Source organism: Medicago sativa, chromosome 4 (genome assembly GCF_051527215.1).
Source record: "Medicago sativa cultivar Bolivia chromosome 4, Bolivia_mono, whole genome shotgun sequence".
In the NCBI taxonomy this organism is placed as follows: Eukaryota; Viridiplantae; Streptophyta; class Magnoliopsida; order Fabales; family Fabaceae; genus Medicago; species Medicago sativa.
Window position 1 is genome coordinate 26,683,308 of NC_140752.1, and position 13,670 is coordinate 26,696,977.

The 13,670-nt window shown below is 31.9% G+C and overlaps 1 protein-coding gene across 1 annotated transcript; it reads right to left on the minus strand.

Moving 5' to 3' along the window:
* Positions 1-9,809: 9,809 nt before the first annotated feature.
* Positions 9,810-10,788, minus strand: LOC146927360 (non-specific lipid-transfer protein 5-like). The gene is made up of 2 exons (XM_085700648.1): positions 10,387-10,788; positions 9,810-10,004 (listed from the first exon to the last, which is right to left on the minus strand). The coding sequence occupies exons 1-2, from the start codon at positions 10,725-10,727 to the stop codon at positions 9,992-9,994; spliced, it is 354 nt and encodes a 117-aa protein (XP_085556774.1). The 5' UTR covers positions 10,728-10,788; the 3' UTR covers positions 9,810-9,991.
* Between the last annotated feature and the right edge of the window lie 2,882 nt (positions 10,789-13,670).

The window sequence follows — 13,670 nt, forward strand, 5'->3', positions numbered from 1 at the left end:
ATTAAAACTCATTTATTAATTGTAGTTAGTTGAGTAGTAGTTAAGTGAGATGAAATTAAATAAATAAAAGTATATAATATCGAAACTTGTGCATTTTATGTTAAATATATAACTTTTTAATAATTGTTCTTTTACAATGTAAAGTTGCTACTTTTAATTCCTTTAACATGTGCAATATTGCACATGATAAACAAGTTTATATTATATTGATATTTTAACGTGACAATAATTTTAAGAAAAATAAAAAAAAATGTTAAAGTTACAATTAAAATGAGACGGAGAAAGTAATAACTAGTTTATGCTTCTGCTTGATTAAATTGAATGTGAATTTAGTAAAAAAATTGTTTCAAAATAAATGTTGGATCAAGAGAACTCTCACAAATGATTTTCTTGGACACTCAACTGTGCTAAGATATAGGAAGAGGAAGATCTAAAATAAAATAATAGAGAGAAAATATGGAGACTTAATGAAAAACTAAATCTCACACTCGTGATTCTTTAGTCGTATTTTTTTATAAACAAAATCATACTCCCTCCGTTTTAAAATGAGTGTCGCTTTAGCCAATTGCACACAAATTAAGGAATGGAGTAAAATAGTCAAATGTTATAGCAATTTTACCAAATTATCCTAATCAACTATTGGTTTGTTTTTCATTAAAGAAAAAATAATACTTTGGAAGTAGTGTAACATAGTATTAATTGAAGGGTACAATTGAAAAGAAAAAGTTATTATTGCATTGAAAACCGAAAGTGACATTCATTTTGAAACAATTTTTTTTTGGCTAAAGCGACATTCATTTTGAAACGGAGGGAGTATTAAACAAGGGATACACGAGACCCATTACAAAGTAACAATAGTTAGATACATTGAAAGCAAACAATTGGATTTGTCCACCAATTGGAAAACACTAATGGCCTCTTTGATTCAATTTTACAAAACAGTTTTTTAGTTTTTAAAAATTTCAAAACAAAAAACCTGTTTGATAATAAAATTTTTAAAAAGTATTTTTCAAAACTGTTTGCTAAATATCAATTTTAAAAACTAAAAATGTAAAACAGCTAATAGTAGTTTTACTTTTCAATTTTCATGGCTTTTAGTTCTCCAAATTGAAAGACAGAAAACACATAGAAGAGACACTTTTCAATAAGATAAACACTTGCATAGGCACAGACCTAACACCTGTCTTTTGGGCACAGCCAATAGAATTTTGACAACTCATGTTTATGAGCTTTTATATCGGTTAAAAGACTAACTGATATCATATAAGACTCTTTTAAGTCGGTTGAGTAAAAAAAACAATTTTAAAAAGTTTTTGCCTTTTTTGAAAATATAATATATTTATTTTCATTTTTATTTTTGTTTTCCTCCCTTAGGATTGTATTACGAGCTCTGATACCAGATTGGGGTCAGAATTGCCAGCGGAAGTTTTTCGAACTTGTTCTAACATTTGTTCGATTTTATTTAGACCTTGAAATGGTTTTAAGAGTGTTTTAACTCTTTCTTGTTGTACACTTGTGAGAATTTCTAAATCTTCTATTTCTCTTAGTAAATTATCAACATATTCAATATGATAAAGTACTAGATCCTGAGCATGGAAAAGAATTTGTCTTAGAATAATTCTTTCATTATAAAATTCTATTTCAAATATTATGTTTTCCAATCTCTTTTTAAAGAGTTTTAACTCTGTTTTAAGATTTAATCCGGGCATTATTGATTATACACGGAGTTATTGGTGGAATTTTCTTCAACCTTTTTCAAAAGATTTTCTAAGTGAATTAATTTTCGAGCAGGTCATAGTAAGGTTTCAGCTCTTTCTCTTTGTTGGGCAGAAATATTTTCTGTTTCTTCTAATTCTTCTATCATTTCTTCCACATATGAAATATGTAGAATTATTAAGTCACGGAATCCCCAAAGAGTATTTTTCATTTCTATTCTTAGAAAATTTCTTTCTATTTTGTCAGCTAAATTTTTTAGCTTTATTTTGAATAAGTTTAACTCGCTTTTTATTGTTATTCCAGGCATTATAGTTTTTTATTAATTTTTAAAAGTTCAGTTTTAATTTCTGATAAAGTTTTGTCAAACTTTTTACTATCTAGTGAAGTTCTTGGTGGTAAGAACCTTGATTCACTAGTGCTTTCCTCTTGCTCTAAAAGAGGTGTCCTTTCTATTGTCATAATAGATCTTGATCTTTTTAATGGTTTCAGATTTGGTGATTCTAATTTTACTAATGATGCAAATAGTTCATCTATTTGTATCTTTTCTTTTCCACTAAATTCTATGCTATAATGAGAGTTACTTAATGCATAGTTCATCTTGTAACTTATACTAAAAGGATGATTTCCTGGTCTCATAAGATTTTGATCTTTGAGTTTATAATGAATTACTAAAGATTTATTCAGATCTATATCACTTAGGCTTAAGCCTATTTGTAAATTTATATCGTATTTTATTTTTCCATATTTTAAATTTCCTTCTCCTTTGGCTATCTGTGAATTACTTAATGCTTTTTATTCCATTCCCATTACAATATCTAATTTTTCTTGGAAAACTTTTCTCATTTTTGTTCCTACTGCTGGTGGGAGTTTGTTATAAAACAAACCAAGAAGGTTATGTTCAACTCTTTTATTTGAGTGAATCGAATAATAATATTTTTGAAATTCACAAATGAATGGTTCTATCTGACGCATATCACAGATTCTTAAATTAAAGATTTTATGAATGTTAGTTGTCTCAAGATCGTTTTGTCCATCATTTGAATCAAAACCGACAAATTCTTTTCTTAATTCTTCAAACACATAGGTAGCTACTCCTGGGTTTGTCTCAGGTATTTCTTGGTTTGGATTTTCTGAAAGATAATTCCAAACATTTCCTGTAGTTTTAGATTTAAGATAATTAAAAATATCTCTTGGTCCAAAAGCTTTTAATTGCGGATCTAATTGATTGGTTAACATATTATTACGATACCATTCTCTTAGTTCTTTTGCTGCATCTCCACTACAGTCTAAGTCTAAGACCTCTAAGTCTTTATGTCGATTTAGTACTGGTATATATTTTGGTGGTATATTAGCATATTTTCTCTCATTCATTTTATCTTGAATGATTTGTTGGTCAATATATTCTTCCTTACCCTCACGTCGTCCTCTTTTACGACCTTGGTCTGATGATTCTGGGTTATCAGTTTTAACAAGTCCTACCTGTGGTTCTTCTTCTTCGAAGCTCCCAAGTGAACTTTCCGAATCGAAATCACAAATGAATTTGCTTTCATCTTCTGGTTCTTCGATGTTTTTCCCTTTTTCACTAATGTCTAGGGTAGCCATTAGGGTTTGTAATTCTTGTAACTGATTGGTTATCTCTTCTTCTGTTTCGTCCATTATGGTTTTGGAGCAAAAAAGTGAGATTCTTGTTCTGATTTTTCAGGTTTTTCTGAAATTTCTATCATATCTCCCCCTTCTTTTTTGACAAAAGTTTGTAATTCTTCTAGGGTTAGACATTTATCTCTTATAGGTAAGAGTTTTAACAGATCAATTAAATCGTCTATTTTTAGGCAAAGTTTTTCATCTAACAATTTTTGATTTTCTTCTAGATTAAATAATTTTTCTTCAAGTTTTTCTTTGAACTCATTTTCTAGTAGAACTTCTACTATCTTATCTAATCGTTTTTGAAGTATTATTAGATTTTCAAAAATGTCTTGTATATTTTCAATTAACCCTTTATTAGCCATGTGTAAACTTTTGTATTCTATGACTTAAGAGATTCGCTAAGTTTTCATACTCCCAGTATGTAAAATAATCATCTTCAATTATTAGAAACCAAAATGATATTTCTCTACACCAATTAATCTGGTTTTATATTCTAGTTATTTCATTATAACTAGGATTTAAAATGAATGGTTGTAGTATTATCTTTCCAAATGGATTTATTAACCAATCCATGATTTATCTGGCTAATCTTTTGAGTTCTTTCTTTAAAGCCTCAGACATTTCTACGCATTCTTTAAAAGAAAATAGTCAAAATCTTCTTTTAGATAATACCGAGCTGTTTCTTTGCACCATCTAATTTGTGCTTTTACTATTGGGATATCTTGATAGTTTGGAACTAAATACCAAGGTTGAAGGATAATTTTTCCATTTGGATTTTTAAGAAACCAATGTCTCATTTTTTATTTTATTCTAGACTTTTTAAGTCAGTTTTTGTGAGAACTGGTTTTAAAAGATTTTGACATGTGTCAAATTTTTATTTGTTGTGTCCAAGGATGACGTGTTATGTTTGTGTGCAAGGAAGATTTTCTCTTTCAATAATGGCAATCTTATAAATACTTGCAACTTTTTCTTATTTTTTCTCGGTCATTTTCGTTTAGAATTGCACAGCACTATCAAAATCTTTTGCCAAAATGTTTTTTCCTTCAAACTTCTCCAAAACAGTTTTTAAAATTGAGATTAACAAACATATTTTTTTTTAGTTTCTTCTTCAAAACAGTTTGCTAAATCTCATTTAAAAAATAGAATTTAAAAGCTAAAAATCAAAGGCTTAATTGCACTTTTCCCCCCTATAGTTTGCCAATTGTGCGATTTTGCACTCCATGGTTTTAAACGAGCGATTTTGCACCCCATCCTTTCCCCCCTTTCTGATTTCAAGGTCCCCCATGACTTTTAGTGATGATGTGGCTATTTTTGATCATTTAATGTTTGCCACGTGTGTAATTCTATTTTTTAAAAAACAAAAAAAAGTAATTATCTGATTTTGAGAAAGGGAGTCACGTGACCCCTTTGTGACCCTTGAAAAAGGGGATAAAAAACTAAAAACCCTAATTTCCATCCATCTTCTTCCTCATTCCTTCGATCTTCTTCCCTCATTTTTCTACCTTTTGCTCGCTTCCTGCTACCTTTTGCTCGCTTTCTCCTATCCTTTTCTTCCATCAGTCTTCTTCCTCGTTGATTGTAATGTTCTTGCTGGTTTGATTGTATATAGGAACACTACAAATTTAGAGATCAAAAGTTTTACATTCATATATAGGAACACTACAATTTTGCAGTTGTTTGTTTTCACAAACTTTTAGTGCTTTGCTTTGAAATAAGACATCAATTATATTAAAAAGTGTCCTTTACCTTTGAGTTGTATAAGCCACTACCTATGGCAATGGTAGTGATGAAGTCTTTTGCAATGTTCCATACATTATCAACATGGTAACTTGACACAGTTATCATAATTCTTCATTATTAGGACAATGCTAATCAAACCAAATCTATTCCATTGCCAAAGCCATCTAAATTTAATAATTCATCACAGGTTGTAAATTGTATGTAAAAAATAATCAATCCTATTGAAAAATGTTCTTGTAGGGTAAAACTGTTTTGTAAAAAATAATCAATCCTATTGAAAAATGTCCATGCAAGGACTTCATTTTTGTCGCGTGACTCCCTTTCTCAAAATCTGAAAATACCATTTTTTTTTGTTTTTAAAAAAATATAATTACACACGTGGCACACATTAAATGATCAAAAACCAACACATCATCACTAAAAGTCATGAGGGACCATAAAATCAGAAAGGTGGAAAAGGATGGGGTGCAAAATCGCTCGTTTAAAACCATGAGATGCAAAATCGCACAATTGGCAAACTATAGGGGGAAAAGCGCAATTAAGCCAAAATCAAAACTATTTCAAACAGGCCCTAATTTTTTTTATTACAACCTATTTTACAGATGAACCAAGACCAAGAATGACACTTAATTCTATCAACCACCTACACGGGATTTTTATCACTAAATAAAATATTGTTTCTCTCCGACCAAATACACCAAGACCTTGTCAATCACACCAGATGAGACACCTTTTTTCCTTTCTAGTTTTAGCACCCATTGTTAAAAAGTAGGAAAATTTTCACCACATCCATTGTCCACCCTACAAGTCGAAGATCCATCCAATTAAGGATCTCTTTCATTGATGAACATCCGAAATTACATTTCTCCTCCACAATTCTAATCTTGTTGGCAGCTTATCTTGTAACAAACTCCATCCAAATGTATTGATTATAGACGGTACATCAACAAACTATTCTCCATAAACGCCCAACAGCTGCCACATAATTATCATCAAAATCTGCAAAAAAAAAAAAAAAAACACATCTCAAACCACATTTTGTAGCATGTATTCTATGAAAAATTATGCCCCAAGTCTGACAGCCACTTGCACACATCGCCGACATCAAGCTTTGGACTGTAAGTGGACAGTAACAGCTGGAGTTCTGCAGCAGAAGCATCTGCAACAAAGTTAAAATGGCTTCTCTAGCACCAACCTAATGTTAACCACGACCGTGCCACTGCCCATTGTTTGCGACTTTCGCGTGCCTAGATGATTAGGAAACCTCAAGTATAAGGGTTGCCTGCCTATCCATTTGTCTTTCCAAAATAAATTATCTTCACCGTTTCCCAACTCTTTTGGAGTCACATTAGAAAGCCAATTTGAATCTTAATTTTCCAAATTCAAATTTGAATCTTTATTTTCCAAATGCAAAATGGAGCACAAATACTGCCACCACAAAGGATTTAACCTTGTACAACTTAAACCTTTCGAACAAAGAAGTTTGTCTATTGTCGATCCATATCTAAAAATCAATAAATCCTTCCAAATAATCTCTGAATCTGTTAATATCCGCCACATCCATTTCCTCAACAAAGACAAATTGAACAATTGTAGTTTTTTTTTTACTCTGAGCCTTCCATCATCCTTAGCAAAATATACTTTCTCCCAACTCACCCAATTGATCTTTCTAATGTTCAAACCACCTCCCCAAAGAAAACTTCTTTGAATTTTCACCAATTCTTTTATTGCCTTCTTTAGAGCTTTAAAGAAAGAAAAAAAAGTGGTAAACTACTCAATATCGAGTTTATAATGACCAACCTATCTCCGAACGACAATAATCTACATTTCCATCAAGATAATATATAGGAAAAATAATTGGTCACATAAAATTGATTATATAGACACAATGATCACTATCTATTTCACATACACACAAAAGAAAAATATATGCTTTATCTAACTGCCATTGATAAAAAGTGAAACCTAACAACTTAGTTACTTGCACAACACGCAAGCTCACATTTTAACTAAATTTGAATTAACTTTCAATACACCATCTGAATTCATGTTAGTTGATACTTCAATTCTCATTTAATCTTTCAGTAGAAAAAGAAAACAAAAAGGAAGAAAAATAACAATGAGATTAAAGGGAAATAAAGTACCCGGGCAAATAGCAAGAGAAAACGAGTGGAACACACAAGTCTTCAACCAAAAAACACAGGAAGTCACAAGAGCTGCAAATCATGTGATCTTAGTAGACCAAATTGAAAGGAGTGGGCACAAAATCTAGATTTAGTTACAAAAGAAATATGGAAATGAAGGAATGTTAATAGGAGAGAAATTCGCAAAACAGGTAAGTAAATTGAGCAAAGAAGGTGAAAAGAGTAGAAATGGAGAGTTTCTCACCTTTTATAGACTTTAAAAATTCAAACCAAGGGCTTAGATCAATTAGAAACAATGAATCGCGATATATCAATTAGGAGGCATCTCGAAACGCAGAAGGTAGTCAAGATTGGGACGCGTGGATCCCAGTAACCTAGACGCGTACTTTGCACGATGTGGACATGTGTAAAGCAAAACTAAATAGGCATCCCATCAAGTCACATGATTTATTGACAACTAACTCCACTCACTAAGAGCCTACCACCAAGAGTTCTTATGCAGAGCGCTTTAACATGACAAAGAAATCCAATGGCACCAAGAAACAAACCTCGCGGAGGCGGTTTCTCTTCGCGGAACCTACTTCATGCCTCCAGAAGACAAACCTATGTCATAAAGACAATATTGACTTGGGGGCAACTGTTCCAGATCGGCTAGCAGCCCAAAAAGCAAGGCCCATTAAGCCACGACCCATGACAAACCAATAAGAACACTGCGATGGAGCACATGAAGTCTTGTGTGGATCATTGCACAAGAGCACGCCCTAACTTCATCCTCACCGTCCAGATCATCACTAACGGCCTCCTTCGATGACGTCGCATCTCACAGAGATCGTTAAGCATCCTCTGCGCCTATATAAGCATGACTCAACGTCACCCTCAGGGTACACTTCACTTTTCACCACTTTTGCACATAACCACCTCTTTCAGATACTGATTTTGGCGTTGAAGTGCTAACATGCCTGCAGAAACCTTTCTCCTCCACCTCTGCCACACCGGAGCACCGCGAACAACCACTCAGATTCATTAATAGTCATCGGAAATATCAAGAGTGGATTGGTATAGTTTTCTGGAATCAACGCATGACACACATGTTTTACTTCATTCAATCAATACATCGACATTAAACTTTCCAAAACCACCAGAAGGTATTATTATTTATACGTATTTCTACAAGTTCTTTTTTGAGGAAGTTTGTTTTATAATTTTTTGCCTGCTTTAAACAGGTAGATATCATTTAATTGATAAAGGATGTCATCATAAAGAAGGAAATATGGTGCCTTAACCTAAGATATGGTATCATCGGTCTCAGTTTGAACATGAGTTCCCAACTAATGCTCAAGAATCCTTTAACCGTGCACATTCATCTCTTAGACGTTGTATAAAAAGATCATTTGGAGTATTGAAGAAACGGTGAAAGATACTTAACAAAATGCCGCAATTAAGTTTTAATACCCAAATTGATGTTAATGGTTGCATTTGCGTTGCATAATTATATTCGCATTAACTCACAAGATGATGCAATTTTTACTGTTTTTGAGCAACATCCAAATTACATACCTCATGATGAACTTCCTAATACAGTTAATAGTTATCAAGGTAGTGAAAGACCAGAGGGGAGATCAACCAAGACGAAAAAAATGTGGAACAACATTGTTGCTTTATTATGAAATATTAGACGATAGATTTATTGTTTTTGAGATGAAATTAGACGATAAAATTATTTTCATTATTATTTCAAATTAACACAATTGTTGTTAAGATTATCTTAATTTTGGATTGATATTATTGTTGATAAGATTATCTTAATTTTTATTTAAATTATAATGTTGTCATTTTTTATTGTTTTTAGAGAAACCCCACATGGAATTCAAGAATCATGCCAATTGAGAGAAATCAGATATCATAAATTACTTAGATTTTTTTTTTGGTGGTGGCCGAAATTCGAACCCCGGACCTTGCATAATTATGCATTGTCCTTACCAATTGAACTAAGCTCACGAGAACATAAATTGCTTAGATTAATAGCAAACAACGATTTCATATGATTTGTTGATATAAAAAAAAATGTATAATGTTCCAAAATGATTTGATGGCTTAATAGTGTACTTGTTCTTTTTAAGGAAAAAAGGCATGTTGTTCTTGTCCTCCTAAAAGTACATATAAAAATATCCTTTTATATCATTTTACATCTATCAGCTAGTTGAATCCTAAATTTTGCTACACACTTTAATTATTTTATCAACTATCCGCCATCAACATTAGCTATTACCTACAAATTAACAATTATCACATCAACTATCCATTATTTTTATCAAACAGAGACTTAGTTGGGTCTTTCGTAGGATGAATATTTGTATTCCAACTATTATTATTGTGGAGATTAAGAGTCTTACGTGTCCCGTGGTTTTTCTTACACTCATTGAAAAGGTTTCCCACACTAAAATTTTGTTATGTGTCATTGTAGATTTCCATTAAGCGCCTATTTTAAATTAACGGAGGAGGGAAATTATACTGGCATTTAAAAAAAAAAAATCTAAAACTCAACTTAAAATAAGAGTAATGAGATAACAAGGCAAAAACATAATTCAAATATTTCACTTTATAAACTGATACAAGTCTTGTACAAGAGGATAGGGACACATATAAGACGAGTCTCCATCACTCTCATTATTATTCTTAATAGCGTTAAATGGCACTCTCATATACTATTGAGCAGTTACCATAATCTTGGAGCCACATCATTATCTTCAAGCCCTGATGCTGTAAGCATGACAAAAAAAAAAAAAACCTAGTCAGTGATTAATTTTCTATTTTATAGACCAATAAAAAAGTAGATTCGTAGTACCTTAATCTCAAAAAAATTCCCAAAAACATTGAATAATATAAAATCTTTATTAACAAAATATGATATTAAAACATCCTTCAGCAAAAATGAATTTATAAAATTTTACTACGTACTATAGAAAATAAAATAGCATATCTATAAAGTGATCCTAAAATTAAAAGAATGATTTACCCTCAACAATCTCAAATGGTAAAAAATTTAGTTGTTTAACTTTGGTTACTTCTGTTATGTTATGAATACTAGACCACTTGAAAAATGAGGATAAAAAAGTGAAAGTTTGAAGTTAGATAAACATACGTAGCACAGTTGGTGGAGGTACTGATCTTGTAAGGAATGTTAACGCCACATTTGCCAGGAAGAGAAGAAGCTGCGCCTGTATTCAAACCAGAAATAGCACCAGCAGCACTTTTCAAGCAGTTGCAAGCAGCCTGGCGGTCAGGCGTGGTGGTGGCGGCGGCGTTAAGTCTCTTCACTCCAGCACAGCATGCTGGAGATGGACCAGCACCACCTCTAAGATATGCAATGCATGGAGAAAGAGCACCACTCACTTGTCCACATGAGATTGCAGCATCTGCCATAGGTGCAACAATCATGCACATCATCAAAACAACACATGCTACCTTCATGCTGCTTGCCATTGTTTTTCTTAGAAGAAATTTTGTAAAGAGAAATGTGTCTTTGTTTTTCTTGGTTTGTTTGTTTGTTTGGTTTGTTTTGTGAGTGTAATGTGTTAGGGGTTAGGGTTTATATAGAAAATTGGAGATGGAATTTAGAAAGGTGGGAAGACGAGTTCCTTTCGAGAACATGCACATAGGCTATGTCAGGATTGGGTGGTAGTTGTAGGTTGTATATTAAATGATGTATGGTGCATGCTCCATAATCATTGGCCACTTGTCCCAATATCATTCGATTTTTATTTAATACCACCGTGTGCTGTTAGATTTGATGATAATGAGTGTAGTGGGACAGCACTTGTGTGACATTATGTCACGGTGACATTAAATCTGGGCCACACAACACACATTGTCACACAACATCTGGGCCACACAACACATACAACACATCTGGGCCACACAACACACCACCTTTGTGTGGCCCAGATTTAATGTCACCGTGACATAATGTCACACAAGTCGAGTGTAGTGTAGTGTAGGATGAGTATGACTATGGGACTTTCTAGGGTCTTGTATAGTTTTAAAATTCGGTTCGATCATTAAATCAGTAGGTTCATTAAGTTATTAATTATAGTCGAATTATTGAGTCGTTGATTGAACCACATGATTGAATAAGATGATTTGGTTGTATAATCGACATCTATAAATAATTTATATGTGTATTAAATATGATAAATGGTATCTAATAAATCATGGGTCTTGTTATCTTGTGCCCTTATGGCACAAGTTAAGGAATTCAAAATTAGAAACTTTACATAGAAAACAACAAAATTTTGACTTTTAAAAGTTGGATAAAGTTGAATGCACAACTTTTGAGACAATTGTTTCTATTTTAAATTTCTTATCATATGCCCTTGGGGCACATGTTATCATTTTCCATAAATCATATAAAAAAACTCAATACTCATAAAATATAAAAATTTCACAATGTAAAAGATAAAAAAGATCATTGAACTAAAAATCACAACACAATTAAACATTAATGTATGCGGTAAATATAATAATAAAATACGTATCCTATAGAAAATAAATATATATAATTTTTAATTCTTTAAAAAAATATAATATGTAATTGTAATTATACATAGATATATTTCTATCAATATAAAAATCATTCTACATGTTTAAACACAACCGAAGAGGTGTTGCAATGGTTTAGATTCATATTTTAAGTCCCCGTGAGCTTAACTCAAATGATAAGGACAAAACGCATAATAAATTGTTCTAAAAAATGATAAGGACAAAACGCATAATATATGAAAAGTCCGGGGTTCGAATCCCGGACACCACCCAAAAAAAAAAAAGATTCATATTTTAAGTCCCTTCAACCTGGTTCTCCCCTTCCTTACTAGTCTCTCTCATTTTCACGAGTCATTAATTAAACTTTTTAAGCATTTTTTACTCTTTTACAAATTACTCACAAAAGTGTTCACTTAGCGAGAGTTAATCCACAATATAGCAAATGAATCAACTTCTTTATCAACTAAATTAAATTACTCCTTTTTCTGGTGTAACTTTACCATTTTCTCTTTATTTGCAAGGTTTGTACTATTATTAGTTTGAATTTTTGTCCTACAACTTCTTACTCGAATTTTGTGTAGTCTCGTAAACTTAGTGAAAGTCATAAGTCTCTTTCTTTTTTGTTCAAAAAAAAAAAAATAAGTCTCTTTCTTTTAGGAAAATTGCATTTATTAAAAATAACAACAAAACCAAAATAAACAAAGTAACATTAAAAGCCAAAGGACTCTAGTGTCAGATAAACAATGTACTCCACGACTAAAAGAAGTAAGGTGGTTAGAAACAAGTTTTTCTTAAAAATAGCAAGTTCAACGATTTCATAGAAACGAAGTACATGTTCGTTTTCTTAAAAAATTTGCGTCACCACTATTTTTCTACTTAGTTATAAAGGTGAGAAAAACACAAGAAGGGGGTTGAATTGTGTTAGTTTTTTCTTCGTTTTCTCCTACTGAAATCACTGGTCAGAAGCAGATAGAGTTCAGCTTCTGAAGTGATGTTCAGATTCTAAATGCAGCGGATAAAAACAGAGAGAGAAGAAAGACACAAAACAATTATACAGGTTCCTTCCACAAACCGGAAGTAGTCATGTTCCCCTTGCACTTCCAAAGAGAGTTCACCTTGCACTTCCATTGGGTCTTTTAAGACCCAATGTATTGAGTCAACAAAAATGCCTGTTATACAATATCAAACAAACTTCTCAAACAAAAGTATAGAGATGAAACAATATATTCAGGGAAGAAGGTTCATGTGAACTTCTTGACTGACCCACTAGAGAAAAGATCGATACTTAAGCCTGCAGATGTTATGGTGTACAGATGAGTATGATGAAAACATGCATGTGTGGACTTGCACAGGGGTTTTACCACTCGTGGGATTAGGGGCCGATGCTTTTACGGTAGGACATGCAACCATAAAAGAGGGGTCAAGTAAAGTGGTCAAACATGAGAAAGCGTGTGCAGACAATTAGTATGTTTTTGACACTTTTAGCTTCATAGAACCAGATGATGTTGACCTTCTACATAGAGTTACAATAATGTCATGACTCCTAGGTCTATGAATGTTGTGTTTATGAGGATTGATTTTGCTATTCAAAAAAGCCTAGCGGCGCAGTTTGTTGTCTGCTTATCTTCTATTCATGTGTAATTAATCATTAATATATATATATATATATATATATATATATATAATATTAATAATAATAATAATAATAATAATAATAATAATAATAATAATAATAATAATAATAATAATAATAATAATAATCTATACTATATATAAAGAAAACTACCACTTTCAGCACTTTTTGGCTGTCTTTTTCTCTTTCCAAAAATGCCCTCAATTTTCAATACAAATAACACATGTATCAAATAAATAAGAATAAATTTAAAT

Coding starts and splice junctions, on each gene's coding strand:
- LOC146927360 (XM_085700648.1), bottom strand. CDS start 10,727: ATGGCAAGCAGCATGAAGGTAGCATGTGTTGTTTTGATGATGTGCATG.